The sequence below is a fragment of the Podarcis liolepis genome (genome assembly GCF_965112155.1).
Source record: "Podarcis liolepis genome assembly, chromosome: 2".
NCBI lineage: Eukaryota > Metazoa > Chordata > Lepidosauria > Squamata > Lacertidae > Podarcis > Podarcis liolepis.
The window spans coordinates 105392793-105411834 of NC_139555.1; the positions used below are offsets into that span (position 1 = coordinate 105392793).

Sequence of the window (19042 nt, forward strand, 5' to 3'; positions counted from 1 at the left end):
ACCTTACCCCATTAAAACTAATTTTTAGATATGAAGTGATATAGAAATGGTCTAAATCAATCAATCAATCAATCAATCCCTGTGCAACCTCTATTCCCCAGTTGCCCTTGGAGGAATTCAAGGTCACCTCTCCTCCAAGGAGGCATCCCTGTTGCCCCAGACACAGGTGCACTCACACTTCTCCAGTGAACAGGCCCAGAGCTCGTGGTTCTCACCGTCCTCTGAACGCCATACCTGTAAACAATGGTAAAAGAACAGCTGGCTCATGGTCTTGTTTGCCTGGGAACACAGAGTCGCACAGCTAGCCTGGCAACTATCTTAGGCCACTTCCACTTCTGGAAATGAATGTTTATTAAGCATTCACCCCGATTTGTTTGAACAAAGTCTTGGAGGTAATATACAACGTCCGCTCTTAATTGAGCGGAAGCTCTGTCTTGTTTGCGGGGAGGTTATATATAACAACCTCTGTTTATTGAGAGTGTGTCTTCCTTGCTTGGTGCGGAAGTTATGCATGTGGCCTTCCAGATGTTGCTGAACTACAACTCCCATCATCCTGGACCATGTTGGCTGGGGTTGATGGGAGTTGTAGTCCAGCCAGAGGGCCACAGGTTAGCCACCCCAGGTCTGGAGCATTTAAAGCACTTCACACATCAGTCATGCTTACAGCAACCTCTGCAAGGCACTGTGTTATTATTGCACCATGCTGCAAAGAAGTTGCGCTCAAGGCCACTTACTGAGCCTGTTAATAGGCGAGGAAATCTATTGGCTACCACACGACAGGAGCTCCCAACCTTTTACTGAACAATGCCCAAAGGAGGTGGTTACATCTCTAAGGAGATTGTTCCAGCACTGGTTATAAATTAAATACAGCTGTACCTTGGGTCTCAAACGACTTGGCTCCCGAACAAATCGGCTCCCGAACGATCGAAACCCGGAAGCCGAATGTCTGATGGCGCTTCCGTGGCTTCTGATTGGCTGCATGAGCTTCCTACAGCCAATCAGAAGCCGTGTTTTGGTTTCTGAATGTTTTGGAAGTCAAATGGACTTCCAGAAGGGATTCTGTTTGACTTCCAAGTTACGACTGTACATCAAATGCAATTCACCAAGATGCCGAGGACAGCCATCCATCATAATCCTTAGGATGCCCTTGAACTGGGAGCTTTGGAGTACAAAGATACCTGTACAATGAACCAGCAAACTACACATCACAGCCTCTGAGTGGGCAGCTTATTATCTTCAAGCCCAGGCTTGACCACACCCAGGATGACGATTGGATCCCCTCAACAGGAAGGAGCATAAGAGGGCTTCCTGTTCCAGATAAGCCTTCCTTGACCAACTGGATCTTCTGGTGTGTTCCTGTATCCCTTTAGTCCTGACTTCTGGCTTGCATCTTGATCCTGCTAGTCCTTCAGTTGTGACTTCCTTGCACAGCTCCTGGCTCACCTCGGATTGTGTCCCGTGGATGAACCCCGTTACTTCAACCACCAGCCAGCAGCGTGTGGTCAGTGGAGTAGGGGGACCAGGCTAAGTCCCCTAAAGGCTCCAAGAGCCCTCCCACCACTTCCCCAAAGCCCTCCCATCTTTGGAAGGATGAAGCAGGGCTCCAGTATCCCGTGCCTCCTTCCCAAAGCCCGGGCAGCTTCTGCCTGGTGTAGGGAGGGAAGTGTGACACTCACCATCACCCTTGCAAGCTGGTGCCTCTGGCCTCGTTCTCCGAAGAAAAATGTCATTGCGTGCCACTGCCATCGGCAGCCATGAATAGTTAGCAAGAAATATTTTTGCTTCCTCTTTCTCCATGTGTCTGTTTAGGAGTTACAGCCTCCACAAGGGATGTATTGGAATAGATGATATATGTTGGGACCAGCAAATAAACTTTGGCTCGTGGGAGTGGGGTATGTGGCCTTCAAACCTCCCTCTTCTCGGGCTGGGAAGATGCCCAGAGTGTAAAAGCCTCCCCAACTGAGGATTTTAAAGGCACAGACTGGGTTGGTTGGCAGGAGCTAGCCCAGGCAAAGGCAAACTCGGCCCTCCAGATGTTTTGGGACTACAGTTCCCATCATCCTTGACCACTGGTCCTGTTAGCTAGGGATCATGGAAGTTGTAGTCCTACAATCGAGTAGGACCCTGGCAGAGACACATGCCCAACTGGCATGTTCCCTCCCTCCTAGTCGATCGTTCGGGAGCTTCAAAATTTCTTCAGCCCGAACATCACAGCGACCGATGCCAACCAACACTGGCACACTTAGGGGTCCGCAGAGTCTTCGCAACCTGCGTGACAGACCTCAGCAACTCAGCATTTCGGCTAATCGACTTTATTTACATATTAACACCCACGGAGCACTGCAACATGGCTCCCTCTCTCTCTAGCATCAGACAGCAAAGAAAGAAAGAACAAAGGACAATAGTCCCACTTCATAGAACACAGTAACACAAACATCCTGTCTCCGTCACTTCCCACTTTGTGGAGTCAAAACATACTGTCATGTGACAGACAACAATCCCATGACTGCAATCACGGAGCAGGAATTCTAACAGGGCTAGGCCAACCTCTGCCTTCCAATGCTCTCCTTTCTCAGCGAGGCTGCACAGCTCTGGACAGCTCTTCTGCTTGGAAGCTCTTGAAGGTGTGGATTGAGTTGACCGCCAGCCAGCTTGTTCCATGCCTTCAGAGTTCCCCTTTCTTAGCAAGAGGCTGCTCAATGCAAGGCTGCCTCTCTGCTAAGAGCACACCTCTATGGTGGGGTGGTGGTTTTTGGAGCAGTGCAATTCCCCACTGTTGTACTGAACAAAGTGGGCATAGGATTTGGCGGCTACTGCCCCAGTATAAAGCCAGGGAATCTCTGTCCCTGATGTAGATAAGATGGTAAACAGGTTTCTGCACACCTACAGCCATGTCCCAAGCTGTGTACATGCCCCAAAGCCTTTGTCATATGATCAACCAGTAAAACAGTGTGTATTTAAGATAACCTCACAAACCAAACGTTTCTAAAGAGCGCCAAAGTATGCATTAAAATACCTAAAAGGAACAAGGTGTTTTTTATAAAGAATGATACAGATGGAGCAATTAGCCAATAGCCAATGACTAACAAGAGTAGCAGAACAATGTTTCCAGTGACTCCATCACGGGAGAAGAAAATTGCAAAACTAATTGCAAAGAGCCTCCAGACTCTCAGCATTCGATGAGAGGGCTTCAAGCACACGCTGGGAAATTTCAGTTTGCACAATTAAAGGTGGATTAAAGCACTCTGCCTCTCTTGCGCTGCGAATCCACTTAAAAAACAAACAAGTTTTTGTGGTTTTGCGGGAGATGCACTGAAAAGTGGGGGGTGAACGAATGACTCGTGGGAAGACGTGTCAATCCGAACGAATGCTCGCTGTCATAAGACCGCCCCAAGACAAATATGAACAAATGCTTAATCAAGACCAGACAGAGGATTCCTCCAGGCACCCTGATTATTATGCATTCAGGGTGGTTTATGTGTAATCCTGCTTTCAACACTCTTTTTAGCCTGCAGAAGTTTCAGGGCAGGCATACGGTTTCCAATCAGTGCACATCCCGTAATTTTCTGCTGTAACTTTTTATACCAGAAATGTCTGACATGAGCGTGTCCCATTTTTGTTACATTCTAGTTCAAGAGTTACACAGTGACACGGGTGGCGCTGTGGTCTAAGCCACAGAGCCTAGGACTTGCCGATCAGAAGGTTGGCGGTTCAAATCCCCGCGATGGGGTGAGCTCCCGTTCGGTCCCAGCTCCTGCCCACATAGCAGTTTGAAAGCACGTCAAGGTGCAAGTAGATAAATAGGTACTGCTTAAGTGGAAGAAATCACACACAACCTTGTGCCTGGGCATACTCTGAAGGGCTAGGGCTGGTGTTGAGATCAAGAGGACAGAAAGGAGGAGCAGGCAGTTTTTCAAGAGTTAAAGTGAGGAAAGAAGTAAGGATTTGAGAAGTATAGGTTTGCTGTGGCTTGCAGAATCCCACCCCACTACCCGTGTTTCCTACTTAATACTCACTTCGCAAGCGCTGTCCTGGTGATCCCGGGATCTCTTGACTGGTTGTTTAAGGCCGGCCTGATCAAGCATTGCTTCCTCTGGTTAGCCCCGCTGAAACTCCAGTTATTTCCAGACCCTGGGACCGATGGAAGACTGGTTATTCCTCCTGGCAAACTGCCTGGTGCGCGCTGGATAACCAGTCCTTCCCCGCTTCCAGAATCCGGGTAACCAAAAGTCCCTTCGTGCGTGGTCGCCATCTGTTGTAAATAAAAATATGCCCTTTTCCCTTATGGGGTATCCAAGAGCCCATATAGAGTCCTTACATAGGTTCCCTATTGGTAGGAGAAAATAACAGAGGCCAACCAGAGAATATTGAGAAGCAAAGCAGCTAGTAAGCTTGATCTTTATTGATCTGTTGCAACAGGGTACTCCCCTCACACGCAGGAGAGGAAGAGGACCCCGAACAATGGCGTGCAAGGCCTTATAAAGACTTTTGAAATTCCCATTCTCTAGATCAAGACCACCCCCAGAAACATTATGCATACATCACAGAAGGGGTGTAATCTAAGACCACCCCTCAGATACATCCCACCTACATCACAGAAATTTAAATATTGTTTTTCTCTTGTCCTTGTTTATCTCCTGTCTGGCAAGTTACTTGATTGGATTGCCTGGCGAGCCTGGCCATTCTTTTGTAGTGGTAAAATACTTATTTCCTGGGCCAGGTCACAGGCTCACACCTTATTCAAACAGACATATCCTTGAGACAATGGGGAGGCTTTTCCAGGTTAACCTTGCAGAGAAAGGATTTGGTCAGTTTAGGAATCAAAATGGTTCCAGGATGGTCTTCCTGTGTTGATCTATGTATGTGCAGTTATGAACATTACCATATATCTAAGACCATAAAATTCCTATCACAAAGGTAAATGGCGTTTCTGTGCACTGCTCTGGTTCGCCAGAAGCGGCTTAGTCATGCTGGCCACATGACCTGGAAGCTGTCTGCGGACAAACGCCAGCTCCCTCGGCCTATAGAGCGAGATGAGCACCGAAACCCCAGAGTTGTCCGCGACTGGACCTAATGGTCAGGGGTACTTTTACCTTTACCTAGTGCAAGAGCAACCCTCCTGGCGGCAGTACAGTGGTACCTCAGTTTAAGTACTGAATTCGTTCCAGAGGTCTGTATTTAACCTGAAACTGCTCTTAACCTGAAGCACCACTTTAGCTAATGGGGCCTCCTGCTGCTGCCACGACGCCGGGGCACGATTTCTGTTTTCATCCTGAAGCAAAGTTCTTAACCTGAAGCACTATTTCTGAGTTAGCGGAGTCTGTAACCTGAAGCGTATGTAACCCGAGGTACCACTGTAATGTGATAACACTGGGAAAGAAGCACCAGCCAATGCTCTGTGGAAGGTGCACTATAAATCCATCATGAATGCACTAGGATGGAGTCCATGACGTTGCAGAACATACTCACAAAAAGAACCACTGGTCCGAAGGGTCATAGAATTATAGAACTGTACAGTTGGAAAGGAGCCCAAGGGTGATCTAGTCCAACCCCTGCCACACACAAATCTCAGCTAAAGCATCCAGGACAGTCTCTGTGCAAGCAAATCATGATGTGTGCTCATTCAATAGGTCTTCTGGAGGAGTCAGCTCTGTCAGGAGCTCGTCCTACACTCGAGTAGGACCCCGGCAGAGACACATGCCCAACTGGCATGCTCCCTCCCTCCTGGTCAATCGTTCGGGAGCTTCAAAAGCTTTCTTCAGCCCGAACATCACAGCGACCGATGCCAACAGACACCGGCACACTTAGGGATCCGCAGAGTCTTCGCAGCTTGCGTGACAGACCTCAGCAACTCAGCATTTTGGCTAATCTACTTTATTTACGTATATACACACACGGAGCACTGCAACATGGCTCCCTCTCTCTCTAGCATCAGACAGCAAAGAGAAAAAAACCAAACGACAACAGTCCCACTTCACGGAACACAGTAACACAAACATCTTGTCTCCGTCACTTCCCACTTTGTGGAGTCAAAACATATACCGTCATGTGATAGACAACAATCCCATGACTGCAATCATGGAGCAAGAATTCTAACAGGGCTAGGCCAACTTCTGCCTTCCAATGCTCTCCTTTCTCAGTGAGGCTGCACAGCTCTGGACAGCTCTTCTGCTTGGAAGCTCTTGAAGGCGTGGATTGAGTTGACCGCCAGCCAGCTTGTTCCATGCCTTCAGAGTTCCCCTTTCTTAGCAAGAGGCTGCTCAATGCAAGGCTGCCTCTCTGCTAAGAGCACACCTCTATGGTGGGGTGGTGGTTTTTGGAGCAGTGCAATTCCCCAGTGTTGTACTGAACAAAGTGGGCATAGGATTCGGCGGCTACTGCACCAGTATAAAGCCAGGGAATCTCTGTCCCTGATGTAGATAAGATGGTAAACAGGTTTCTGCACACCTACAGCCATGTCCCAAGCTGTGTACATGCCCCAAAGCCTTTGTCATATGTTCAACCATTAAACCAGTGTGTGTTTAAGATAACCTCACAAACCAAACGTTTCTAAAGAGTGCCAAAGTATGCATTAAAATACCTAGAAGGAACAAGGTGTTTTTTATAAAGAATGATACAGCTGGAGCAATTAGCCAATAGCCAATGACTAACAAGAGTAGCAGAACAATGTTTCCAGTGACTCCATCACGGGAGAAGAAAATTGCAAAACTAATTACAAAGAGCCTCCAGACTCTCAGCATTCTGTGAGATTCAAAACATACACCATCATGTGATAGACAAAAATCCCATAACTGCAATCACGGAGCAGGAATTCTAACAAGCTCAACACCATACAACATGTGGCAATTCCTAAAGGCATGCCCTCCCTCTTCCTGACACTCGTCCCCGCTCTCACCTTTGTGCACTCTCCTGACTGCAAGTCCCTCCGCAGGGCGACCTCCAGATTCCCATTTCCCTGTGGAGAACAGGGAAAAGAAAATGCAGTGAGTGCTGCACAGCTACACCCCCTGCCTCCACCCTATAGAACAGCATCTGAACCACAGCAGGAGGGGGAAAAGAGTGGCAGTCCAGGACTTACTGTGCTGGCAGCTTGAGCGATGGGGACCCAGGTACCCTCCTCAAAGACATGTGTAGAAGAGCTCCCTTGGGAATGCGCAGTCTTCCGAAGCAGCAAACGTTGCTTGGTTTGCCAAGGGCTTTCTGCAGTATCTAGGGGAAGAGAAAAGAAAGATTCAATGAAAAGCTTGGCCGCAGGATCAGTCCACGGATCTCATCTCCGTTCTTGGGAATATATGAGAAGAGCTCTGATAGTCAAATGGAAATCGCAGGCAGGACTTGAGATACAGTCATACCTCGGGTTACAGACGCTTCAGATTGCGCGATTTCGGGTTGTGCACTGCGCCGAACCCAGAAGTACCGGAACAGGCTACTTCTGGGTTTCGGCACATGCGCAGAAGCGCTAAATTGCACGTTGTGCATGCGCAGAAACGCTGAATCGCAACCCGTGCGTGCGCAGATGAGGCACTGCGGGTTGCGAACGTGCTTCCCGCACGGATCACGTTCGCAACCCGAGTGTCCACTGTATGAGCAGAGGAATGGGAATGATAAAAGGAATGTTAATGTAGGATATAGGTTATAGAAATAAGTATTACATTTAAGGCAGCTGATAAAGGATTTGAGCAGAAACGTCATGGAAGTAAGGACGCAAAGTCAAAACGTGAAGGGAATATTGTATTGAAATAGAACTGAATTTTGTTAAATTGTATGAAAATCAATAAAAATTATGGGAGGGGGGAGAGAGAATATAAGAAGAGCCCTGCTGGATCAGGCCCAAGGCCCATCTAGTCCGGTATCCTGTGGCCGACTAGATGCTTGTGAGAAGCCTGCAAACTGGACATGAGCACAAGAAGGCTGCCATTCCCAGCCACTGCCATTCAGAGGTATGTTAAATACCTCTAGTCTAGTCTAGTCTGGCGCTCAGAGACCACTGTGGCACTCACCTTCCCACAGGCAGCTTTGGAGGTAGGTGTTTCCGTTGCTCCTGACCTGCACAAAGGGAAAGCATGGGTCAGTAGGAGGTCCTGTCATGCCCTTGAGTTTTTCCTGGAGGCACCTAGCCAGAAATGGAAGGCTTAGGCAGATTTGTAAGACATTGGCGCGTGGGCTTACCATATTTTTTGCTCTATAGGATGCACTCGACCATAGGACACACCTTGTTCTAGAGGGGAGAACAAGAAAAAAAAATCTCCCCCTCTTTGCGCAGTGCCCCTTCAGCGAATCGGCAGGAGAAACGGAGCCCCTTCCATTTCTCCTCCCGCTTCGCTGAAGGGGCGCAGCGCAAAGAGGGGGAGATTTTTTCCTTGTTCTCCCCCTCTAAAACAAGGTGCGTTGTGTGCGTCCAGGTCGGGGAGCAGCGCAGCAAACCCCCCCATACCCTGACTGGACATTTTGCAATAAGGAAATTGAAGACAGGAGGTGGAGAGATCAGGCCACCTTTACAGCAGAGGTTGGCAATCAGAGTGAACAGGAAACTGCCCCATCAAACTCAATCTGCCTCCGTCAGCCCCCTGATCTGCAGACCTGCCTGCTTAGAAATAGTCCAGGGGGCTAGCAGCTTCCTCCTCCTCCTCCTCCTCCACCTCGGTTCAGTTCTGTCCTTGTAGACCCAAGCAGGGAGGAGATTGGGGGCAAAACTAGAAGCAGGTGACTCTGCCTGTCATTGGCTCTTTGGCATCACCTCCTATTGGTGTCCCTGCCTTCTGCCCCCTACCAGTCCCCATGGCTGGACCTACCACCACTACACCTTTGCCACTCTAGTAAGGAATCACTCTAGTAAGGAAATTCTCTTGGGTCTCTTTCTCTGCCGGTCACTAAAAAGAATGAGCTCCAGATAAGAACAGTGAAGGGGGAGCCCAATTCTGACTTTCAAAATGCCTTAAGACAGCAAGCCCACATTATACAGGACCACAGGAAGCTGGACAATAGAGGCATAGCCATTGTTCTTGAATGGATTTTGGCATGGGGTTAGGGTTAATTATGTGGGTCCTGTTACGATATTGAAGCAATGCAGCCACGAGCTACTGCTAGCTTGAAAGCAAAACATAATGGGAATGTTGGGACTGTTCCGTGGGAAACAGAGGGACAGTCAATTCACAGTGCAGAGGGCACCAGAATTAGCTCAGAGTGTAATATGAGCTGTACAGGAAGTACAGAAGGAGTTTGTCTCTCGGCTGTTGGAGTTTGAAGAGAGCAGACGTGTTTTCTGTAACGCTGCAGAGACAGAAATAAAGGCATGTAAATACGTTTCTGTCTATCTCTTTCCCCTGCCTGGGGGGGGCAGGAAAAAAGTGATGTGTTCTTCTCACGCCGAGAAGGATCGCCTGTATCCTGCCGGGGAATGCAGACAGGGAGGTCAACCGGAGATCAAGCCGGGTGCCTGGAGAGTGGCCAGTTTCTCCTGATAAAGGCTTGATTCCCAACATCTCCTACCTGCACACAGATGTTGGGGTGGGGTGTCAGTCCTGGGAACTCCTGTGGCACCTAAGAGGTTTGGAAAGAGTTTGTTCCAGTCACAAAACTCACAGCTCACTTGCACATCCATCCCTGCCCATGTCTTCACCACCAACCCAGCCACTACCCATTGGAAGTGAACTCTGGGGCAAATGCCTCAAACCCCTCACGCTTTAGACCTGCTGTCAGGTGCCCTTGGTTTGAAGGGCTGCTTCTTATCCCAGCACACCACAGGAATGAGGAAACAGGGGCCCTATCAATGTTGTTGGACTCCAACTCCCATCAGCCCCAACCGGCAGGGCCAATAGTCGGAGGGGGGTGTCCCAGGACATATGGAGGGCACCAGGCTCCCTCATCCCAGCTGTAACACGTCGCTGTCCCATAATGTCCACATTTCCACAGAACGCAGGTGGGCGATCTGCAGCTCTGGGGCTGATGTGGTCCTCAGCCTGACCTCGAAAGCCCTCTGCAAGTGACAAGACTTCTCACTAGGAACTCACTGCAAGCCAAGTGAATTGGAAATCAAACACGCTTCTTTCTTTCTGAGGTCCTGGAGCCTGCACAAAGTAGTAACTCCAACCTTCCCATCCAGGCCATACCTCCGAGTTAGTTCTCCAACAACTGGCCTCCTGGGTCACCACCACCTTTTCACTTAAAGGGGCCATGTGCCGGATATTTAATTGATCGTGTCTACATCACATAAGCAGCCTGAATCATAGATCCTCCAAGTGTCCCCTTATTTTCCAGGGTTTTACAGAAGCCATCCCGGTTTCTGATTTGATCCCGGAATGTCCTGCTTTGCCTTAAAGGTAAGGGTAAAGGCCTTAAAAAGGTAAAGGTAAAGGGACCCCTGACCGTTAGGTCCAGTCATGGACGAATCTGGGGTTGCGGCGTTCATCTCGGATGTCCCTACAGTGGTACCTCAGGTTACAGACGCTTCAGGTTACAGACTCCGCTAACCCAGAAATAGTACCTCGGGTTAATAACTTTGCTTCAGGATGAGAACAGAAATAGCACAGCAGCAGCACAACGGCAGCGGGAGGCCCCATTAGCTAAAGTGGTACCTCAGGTTAAGAACAGTTTCAGGTTAAGAACGGACCTCCAGAACAAATTAAGTTCTTAACCCGAGGTACCACTGTATTTTCATCGGAGTGTATGGACCCCTGAGAGCCACGCAGATAATAATAATAATAATAATAATAAATTTTATTTATATCCAGCCCTCCCCAGCCGAAGCCGGGCTCAGGGCGGCTAACAACACTAAAATAGTGCACCATTATAAAACATCATAAGAATTAATTAAAATCAAAATTGATGGCAACCATAGATAAGTAACTATCCAGCTTTTAGAAGACATCTGCAAGCAGCCCTGTATAGGGAAGTATTTTTAAAAATGTTTTATGTTTTATTGTGTTTTTAAATATGTTGGAAGCTGCCCAGAGTGGCTGGGGCAACCCAGTCAGATTGGTGGGGTATTATTATTATTATTATTATTATTATTATTATTATTATTATTGAATAGGATGTCCCTATTTTCATTGGAAGACTGTTGGAGGGTCTGGAGACTTACTGGACTCCACACAATCCACACTTGCCATCTAGTCCACATCTCCTTTCCCCACCCCACTTGCTCCTTGCTCTACTCACTTGTGGGGTGAGGGCCAGGTTCAGCTGGGGGTGCAGTGGGTGGCAAGAGGCATGGGGTGCCCCCCTCCAGCAGGGAACCAGCTCCCCTGGGAGGTCGCACGGTGCAGAGAGAGAGCAGGCCAGCGTCCCCTCAAAGACTTTAAGTTCCAGACGACTCAGTTTCCAGGCCCTGGACAAGGCCTCAGCATCTGGAACAGGAAGCCAAGTCTTTGTAATAACAGGCGAGAATGTCCTTCATACATTATTCCAACACATACACACCCTCCGCTCTTCCTCCCAAAGTACACATAACTATGGCAAGTCCTCCTCCGTCAACATGTTCAGGGATGGCCTAGGACAGTTTGCTGCCTGAGGTGAAGATGTCAAATACACACACCCTTCTCCCCACACTTGGTACAAAAAGATGCCTGCTAAATCCTGCTTTGGCCAGCATCCCTCACCACACCTGATAGTAACAGGTTGGCCTAGGGCAGGCGACAGAAAGAAGTCTACCTGAGACACATACACAAGACCTTCAACACCACCTTGAGACTCCCTGCACTTCAGTGGCTTCCTGCCGCCTGAGGTAGGTGTTCCCTTCTGCCTAATGGTATGACCGGCCCAGAATAACACACCCCATGTTAATGCTAACATTTTAGCTTTTTGAAATTCTGGGTCCGATGTGGACTGGATTTTTTTTTAAAAAAATGCATACCGCTTGAAAAGGGGCACAGGTGAGTTCGGGGCGAATCTTCTTGGTTTCCGACGTTGGGCCAGACCTATGAACACAATACGCAATAGAATAAGAGGCCAAATGCAAGGAAGATGTGCAGTCATATGTGTAATGGGGGGGGGGGGGAGAGAGAGAGAGAGAGAGAAATCACCTGGTGAATGGCTGTGCACATGCAGCTTACCACATGGTGTCCTCAGCCATTACGCTTCTTCTCAAGGCCATCTGGGTGAAAGTACAGTTGTACCTTGGTTTTCGAATGCCGCAAATCGGGAAGCGAGTGTTCTGGTTTGCAAACTTTTTTTGGAAACCAAACATCTGACACGGCTTCCGCAGCTTCCGATTGAGTACAGGAAGGTCCTGCAGCCAATCGGAAGCTGCAGCTTGGTTTTCTTTTTTCTTTTTTAAATAATTTTTATTAACCGGCCAATCAAATCAAATTAAATCACATCACATAAATTCCAAATTACAAAGCCGAATTTTAAATTTTGTTGTTGAGGGGACCCATCTTTCAAGATCCGAAGGGGGATTCTGATCATCTTCTTGCTACTGCTTTAATGTCCAAATCAGTCCAAATCAGTCCAAACAGAGTTCATAATTCTATCCAGTCTTATCTTGCTGTTTCCACATCACATCTTGTTCATATATTTTCTCTTTTTTCTTTATGATCTCTTCTGATAGTCTCCTTAAGCCGATAAACACCAATAATAATCCTGTGTTAATTTTTCCGTTCTTCCAATCCTCAAATCGAGATGGTTTCCATATATCATCGCCTTCATAGATAACATCGCTCTTTCCATCATTAATTACAGAACTGTCGTTCTTAAGTCCCTCTGAGGAGTTTCACCCACAATATAAAAACAGCTCTATTTCTCCTCCCAGACTTTAGTCCTCCGACAGAACTTCCCAATATGCAGCTTGGTTTTCAAATGTTTTTGGGAAGTCAAACGGACTTCTGGAACAGATTCCGTTTGACAACCAAGGTAAGACTGTAACTTGTAAACCAGCCCTTAAGTCCTGGAAATAACCACGGCACCATTTAGGGACTTGCATCACCAGGTTTGAGGTATTCCAAAAATGCTCTTACTCATGAAGAAATTGCAAAAAAAAAAGTATAAGGACTGTGGCGCTTGCCCTCCTAGGTGCTGGGTCATAAGGAAAGGGTTAAGTGAGTGTGAAGTGATTGGCAAGTGGGAACCCAAGGGGAGGAGTTAGAGTTAGAGTTAGTGTTGTTAAGGAGTCAGTCGGGTGTTACAGAAGAGAGACGGAGGATAAGTCTGTGGGTTGAGATACAGTGGTGCCTCACAAGACGAAATTAATTCGTTCCGCAAGTCTCTTCGTCTTGCGAGTTTTTCGTCTTGCGATGCACGGTTTCCCATAGGAATGCATTGAAAATCAATTAATGCGTTCCTAGGGAAACCGCCTTCAGACCAGGTCCGGGGACAGTCTGTCCCCGGACCTCTTCTGAAGGCTGGGGGGGGGGGGAGCAAGGGCTTTTCTTCCCACCCCCAGCATTTTAAAAAACCCCGGGACAGCGGAGGACTTCTCCGCGGTCCGGGCGATCTTAAAATGCTGCTGGGCGGCATATTAAAATTGCCCCGGGACAGCAGAGGACTTCTCCGCTGTCCGGGGCGATTTAAAAGCCCTGGGAAGGCAGGCAGGGGGGACAAAGACTTTCGCCCCCCGCCCGCCTTCAGAAGGTGTTCCCGCCCCGCCGCCCGGCTTCGGAGCATCGTTCCGAAGCCCGGCGGCGGCGGGAGGAGGCGTTCCCGCCCCACCGCCCGGCTTCGGAGGAGGTCTGAGGACAGTGGGGAAGACGCGCTGCGCTTCCCCGCTGTCCCGGATATTTCCCTATGGGCTGTCATCTTGCGAAGCAAGCCCATAGGGAAATTCGTCTTGCGAAGCACCTCCAAAACGGAAAACCCTTTCGTCTAGCGGGTTTTCCGTCTTGCGAGGCGTTCGTCTTGCGAGGTACCACTGTACTTTGATGTGAGAGAGTGAGAGAATCTGTTAAGAGGAGTCAGATAGACAGTTGGGATAATCTGTTAGAAGTTATTAGGAAGGTATAGGCCGGTAATGAAACTAAGATAAAGAAACTGACAAGAAAAATTATCTGAAACCATAAACTTGTTAATGCTTATAAAAGAAACTTGTTTATTTGGTTTAATGTTAACAACTGTCTGGACTCTGTGCGTGCCCGAGAGAAAAGGGTTGGTGGCAGTGGGGAAGCAATCACAGTGGTGGCACAGGGATCAGTAGACCGTCAAACGTCCGGGGACCCAGTAAGACCCAGGACTTACTCCGATAAATTGCTATGTGAAATGATTCATGTATGAAAACTGGGATTAAAATTCTGTTAAAAAAATCAGGGTTCTAGTCAGACTTAAACCTTAACCCACTATTTTAGAACATTAGCAGCTGGGCCAGAGACAAATCAAACTTGTCGCAGGTGACAAGCTGGTGGCTCTCCCATCAGCCCCAGAAAGCATGGTCAAGGATCAGGGGTGATGGGAGCTGTAGTTCAACAATACCTGGAGGACCACAAGTTTCCCACTGTTGTCATAATGTGAGGAAGGGTATGGCTTAGAACACTGCAACTGCATCGCACATTTAATGCATGCTGAAAGCACCTGGCTTCCTGCAAAGAATCCTGGGAACTGCTTCCTGCAAAGAATCCTGGGAACTGTAGTTAAGCTAGGAATGCTGGGTGTTGTGGCTCTGCTAGGGTAAACTACCATTCCCAGGATTCTCTGGGGGAAGGCATACACTTATTTAAAGTTAAACGTGCATCTGGTGTATAGCGAGGGGGAAAACTTTGTGGTGTGTGTAAAAATCCTTACCTCCACGCAGAGACAGGGTAACACCTGGTCGATAGGCAAACTCACATTCTCGTTTCCGGTCTAAATACAAAACAGGGAAGTGACGTGAGTGAGAGCAGCTTAGTGAGAAAAAGCTTGCCTGGTCTCAAATTCTTCCTGCCCCTAGACACTGTTATAAGAATTCTAAGGTCCCAAATATAAAATAAATGTTCATAAATGTACAAGGCAAACACATACATAGGTATATAAACCACGTGTCTGAAATAGTACAGAAGAGCAATCCTGAAGCCATTTTGACTCTCCCAAACCATTTTGACCTCAAATATTTCCCTGCAAGGAGGAAGGAAATGGGAAAGCTTCTCCATTGCCTTTTGCTACCTGTCTTAAGGGCGTATTTGTGTATGAATAGAGTGAGTCTGTGACCTGGATTCAGGAATTAAAGTATTAACCATCACAAAAGAAATGGCCAGACTGCCCAGGTAATGCAATCAATGACCATTATCAGATCCTGGCAGACAGGATTTCTGCAACAGACCACCTCCTTCTGTGATGTATGTATGATGTTTTGCGGGGGTGGTCTTGGGCTACAGGGCGGGCAGTTTCAAAAGTCTATATAAGGGCTTGCACACCATCGTTCAGGGTTCTCTCCTCCCTCCTGCGTGTGGTGAGTGGAGACAGGCTTACTAGCTGCTTTGCGCCTCAATTTTCTCTGGTTGGCCTCTGTTATTTTCTCCTACCAATAACTCAGTTAAGGACTCTTGGATACCACAAAAGGGGAAAGGAGCAGTTTTTTCTTATAACAACATCATTAGGATAAGAAAATTAGTGAAATGTATGGCTGACTGCATATGACTGAAATGTATGACTGACAGCATCTTAAAAAGTAGAGCCATCACCTTGCCGACAAAGGTCCGTATAGTGAAAGCTATAGTTTTCCCAGTAGTGATGTATGGAAGTGAGAGCTGGACCCTAAAGAAGGCTGATCGCAGAAGAATTGATGCTTTTGAATTATGGTGCTGGAGGAGACTCTTGAGAGTCCCACGGACTGCAAGAAGATCAAACCTATCCATTCTTAAGGAAATGAGCCCTGAGTGCTCACTGGAAGGACAGATCCTGAAGCTGAGGCTCCAATACTTTGGCCACCTCATGAGAAGAGAAGACTCCCTGGAAAAGACCCTGATGTTGGGAAAGATGGAGGGCACAAGGAGAAGGGGACGACAGAAGACGAGATGGTTGGACAGTGTTCTCGAAGCTACCAGCATGAGTCTGACCAAACTGCGGGAGGCAGTGGAAGACAGGAGTGCCTGGCGTGCTCTGGTCCATGGGGTCACGAAGAGTCGGACACGACTAAATGACCAGGGACGCGGACTTATAAAAAATATTGGGGGGGCCCGGGAAAGCTCATGAATAATAAATAAGCTCATGAATATGCAAATAAAGTGGCTCCGGCCCTAAATAGGGCAAGCCACGCCCCCCCAGCCAGCCAATTGGCTGGCTGGGAGGTGTGGCCAATCGGGATTCCCCTGTTCTCGCGGGGGCTGAAACCGCCAGGAGGAAGAAAATTCCCCCCGGCAGTGCCTTGGCAGTGGCGGTGGTGCTGCGAAGCAGCGAGGCAGGAGCCCCCGCCCCCGGGGATTCCCTAATCTCGCGGGGGACGGCCGGGGCTCTCCGACTAGGGCGCGCGGCTGGCTGGCTGGCTGGCGAGGGAGCAGGTGGGGAGGAGGCGGGGGACGGCGGCGGCGCTCTGCTGGAAGGGCGCCCGAGATTATTGGGGGGGCTGAGCCCCCCCCAAAATTTTTTTGAGGGGGCTCGAGCCCCCTCAGGCCCCATGGAGTCGGCGCCTATGTAAATGACTAAACAACAGCAACAACAATGACTGACTGCACATCTCTTTTTGGGTTTGAAACAGGGGGAAGGAATTCAACATCAGGCCAAGGCAATTGTTCCCTCAAGATAAAAAATTCCTTCCAGTAGCACCTTAAAGACCAACTAAGTGTGCTACTGGAAGGAATTTTTTATTTTGACTATGGCAGACCAACACGGTTCCCTCAAGGTAAGTATTTAGGCTTCCCAGACAGAATCCCACCCCCCATCTCTTCTCCTGCTTTTCTGGGGGTTCTTATGAGGAGGAGGAGCATTCAGCTCAGCTTCTCGGCGGAGTCTTCTTCTGCTCACCAGCAATTTAGGTGCGCCCTCGCCCAGCTCTTTGAATGCATTCGTCTGATTCAGATACAGCCACATGGAAAAGTGCTGACCCTCAGGGATGTCTAACACATGCAGCACTGCCTTGTCTAACTTCCTGGAGACCTCCAGTCTGGGCACTGCAGGAGAGAGGAGGCAGTCATGAATACGCTACATAAATTCACACTTTAGAGAAAACAGCAAGTTAAGTGGCGACATGATACAAGTTTATAAAATTATTCGTGGCATGGAGAAAGCGGATAGAGGTTTATTTGTTTTCTAATCCCTCTCGCAGAACGCTAGAAATTGTGGACATCCAGTGAAGTTTAGTTTTCTCTAAACTAAGAAGTCCCAAATTCTGTAACCTGTCCCCCCGGAGGAGTCGCTCCATCTCCTTCATCTTGGCTGGCATCTTGGCTGCGGACCCAGGAGATCGAATCTGAGCGTCCACAGCTGCCACCCACCATAAACCACCATTGGCAGGATTGGCAGCAACCAATAAAAAAGCACACCAAGCACTTAGGCCAATTCAATAGTAACAAAAACTAATCTATTCAAAAGTATGTATTCTAATAAAGATTACAAGCTCAAATAGAGATTACAAACTCTAACAGAGATTACACGTAGTTGTTATCCATTTTCTACGTTTCTCTAGGATAACAACTACATGCGGGTAGATCAACATGTATCTTGAGCTTTTCTGTGCATATATTTATCCGAAAGTCTTCAAACTTACAAACTTCAAACTTAAAAATTACCGTAGATTCTGGCGTATTAGGCGACTGGGCGTATTAGACGACCCCCCAAATTAGCAGGTGTAATTTGAGGGTTCATCTTATTAGCCCAGTCGCCTAATACACTGGGCAGCTCCGCGCTGGGAGAAAGCCGCCGCAGCGGGGGCGGGCTCTTTTCCGGGGTTAAAAAGTCGCCTTATACGCCGGAATCTACGGTAGCTGATGAAGGTGAATACATCGAAACAGGGCCCTGTCCTGGTTTCCAATCCATAATTTGACTTCTGCTCTATGATTGAAACAGAGTCTCCATCTGCAAGCTGATAAATTATAAGGATCAACATTACTGTCGAGTGAAAAAGAGAAAATCTTTGTAACGAATTATTGTGTTATACATATCTCTTTGAGTTTGTAATCTCTATTTGAGTTTGTAATCTTCATTAGAATACATACTTTTGAATGGATTCGTTTTTGTTACTATTGAGTATTGAATTGTGAGTAAGGACCACTCCCACTATTGAAACTTACATTGGCCTGAGTTCTTGGTGTGCTTTTTTCTTGGTATACAGTATTTAATAACGAGGACTGGCAGCAACAGGAGCTGATATGCTTGTGATAATATCTTGTTCTCTTGTTAATTGCGCTGTTTTAAATGCACATGTTATACCTGACTTCCTTTAGTCATGTTTTATTTGGAAATGTTTAAGATTTCTTTTCATTAGCATTTCTGCGTTAAATGTGTATTCTGTACTTGAACTCCTTCGTAACATTTTATTTTGAAATTTTTAAGATAATATTTTAGTTTAATTATAATAAAAAAATTCCTTCCAGTAGCACCTTAAAGACCAACTAAGTTAGTTCTTGGTATGAGCTTTCGTGTGCATGCACACTTCTTCAGATACATGAAGAAGTGTGCATGCACACGAAAGCTCATACCAAGAACTAACTTAGTTGGTCTTTAAGGTGCTACTGGAAGGATTTTTTTTATTTTGACTATGGCAGACCAACACGGCTACCTATCTGTAATTAGTTTAATTATGTTGCTTTGAATATATATATTAAATTCATTCAGTAATGTTTTATTCTGGGTTGTTTTATTTAATGTGTCAATGTATTGCAAACCATTCTGAGATTTTTGAAATGGATAATAATAATAATAATAATAATAATAATAATAATAATAATTTTGATGGACCTTTTCCAATTGCAATATCCTTCTTGATGTGAGATGACCAGAAAAGTATACACTGTACAACTGTGGTTGCACCACAGATTTGTATAATGGCATTGTGATAGCAGCAGTTTTATTTTCATTCCTTTCCTAATGATCCCTCGTGTTGATGACACTCAGCAGTGGAAGTGCTAGACCAGTGTCTTGCCTCAGTAATGAACTGGAAGAGAACCAACAGACTGAAGCTCAATCCAGATAAGACAGAGGCGCTGTT

General features: G+C 47.3%; 1 protein-coding gene and 1 long non-coding RNA gene across 3 annotated transcripts in view; one reads left to right on the forward strand and one right to left on the reverse strand.

Moving 5' to 3' along the window:
• Positions 1-19042, reverse strand: part of IL17RC (interleukin 17 receptor C) — a 42059-nt gene that overhangs the window by 5907 nt on the left and 17110 nt on the right. The window contains exons 8-16 of one of the 2 annotated variants that reach the window (XM_083491732.1): positions 16861-17006; positions 14707-14766; positions 11852-11915; positions 11158-11345; positions 9490-9540; positions 8001-8046; positions 7079-7209; positions 6896-6955; positions 177-234 (exon numbers count right to left, since the gene is read on the reverse strand). In XM_083491732.1, the coding sequence (XP_083347858.1) occupies positions 177-234; positions 6896-6955; positions 7079-7209; positions 8001-8046; positions 9490-9540; positions 11158-11345; positions 11852-11915; positions 14707-14766; positions 16861-17006 (804 nt within the window). The remainder of the gene's footprint in view (positions 1-176; positions 235-6895; positions 6956-7078; positions 7210-8000; positions 8047-9489; positions 9541-11157; positions 11346-11851; positions 11916-14706; positions 14767-16860; positions 17007-19042) is intronic. The other variant, XM_083491733.1, reaches the window with a different exon arrangement.
• LOC310702218 lies at positions 11858-14520 on the forward strand. The gene is made up of 3 exons (XR_014523368.1): positions 11858-11968; positions 12000-12978; positions 14154-14520. It is a non-coding gene; the product is annotated as an uncharacterized lncRNA (long non-coding RNA).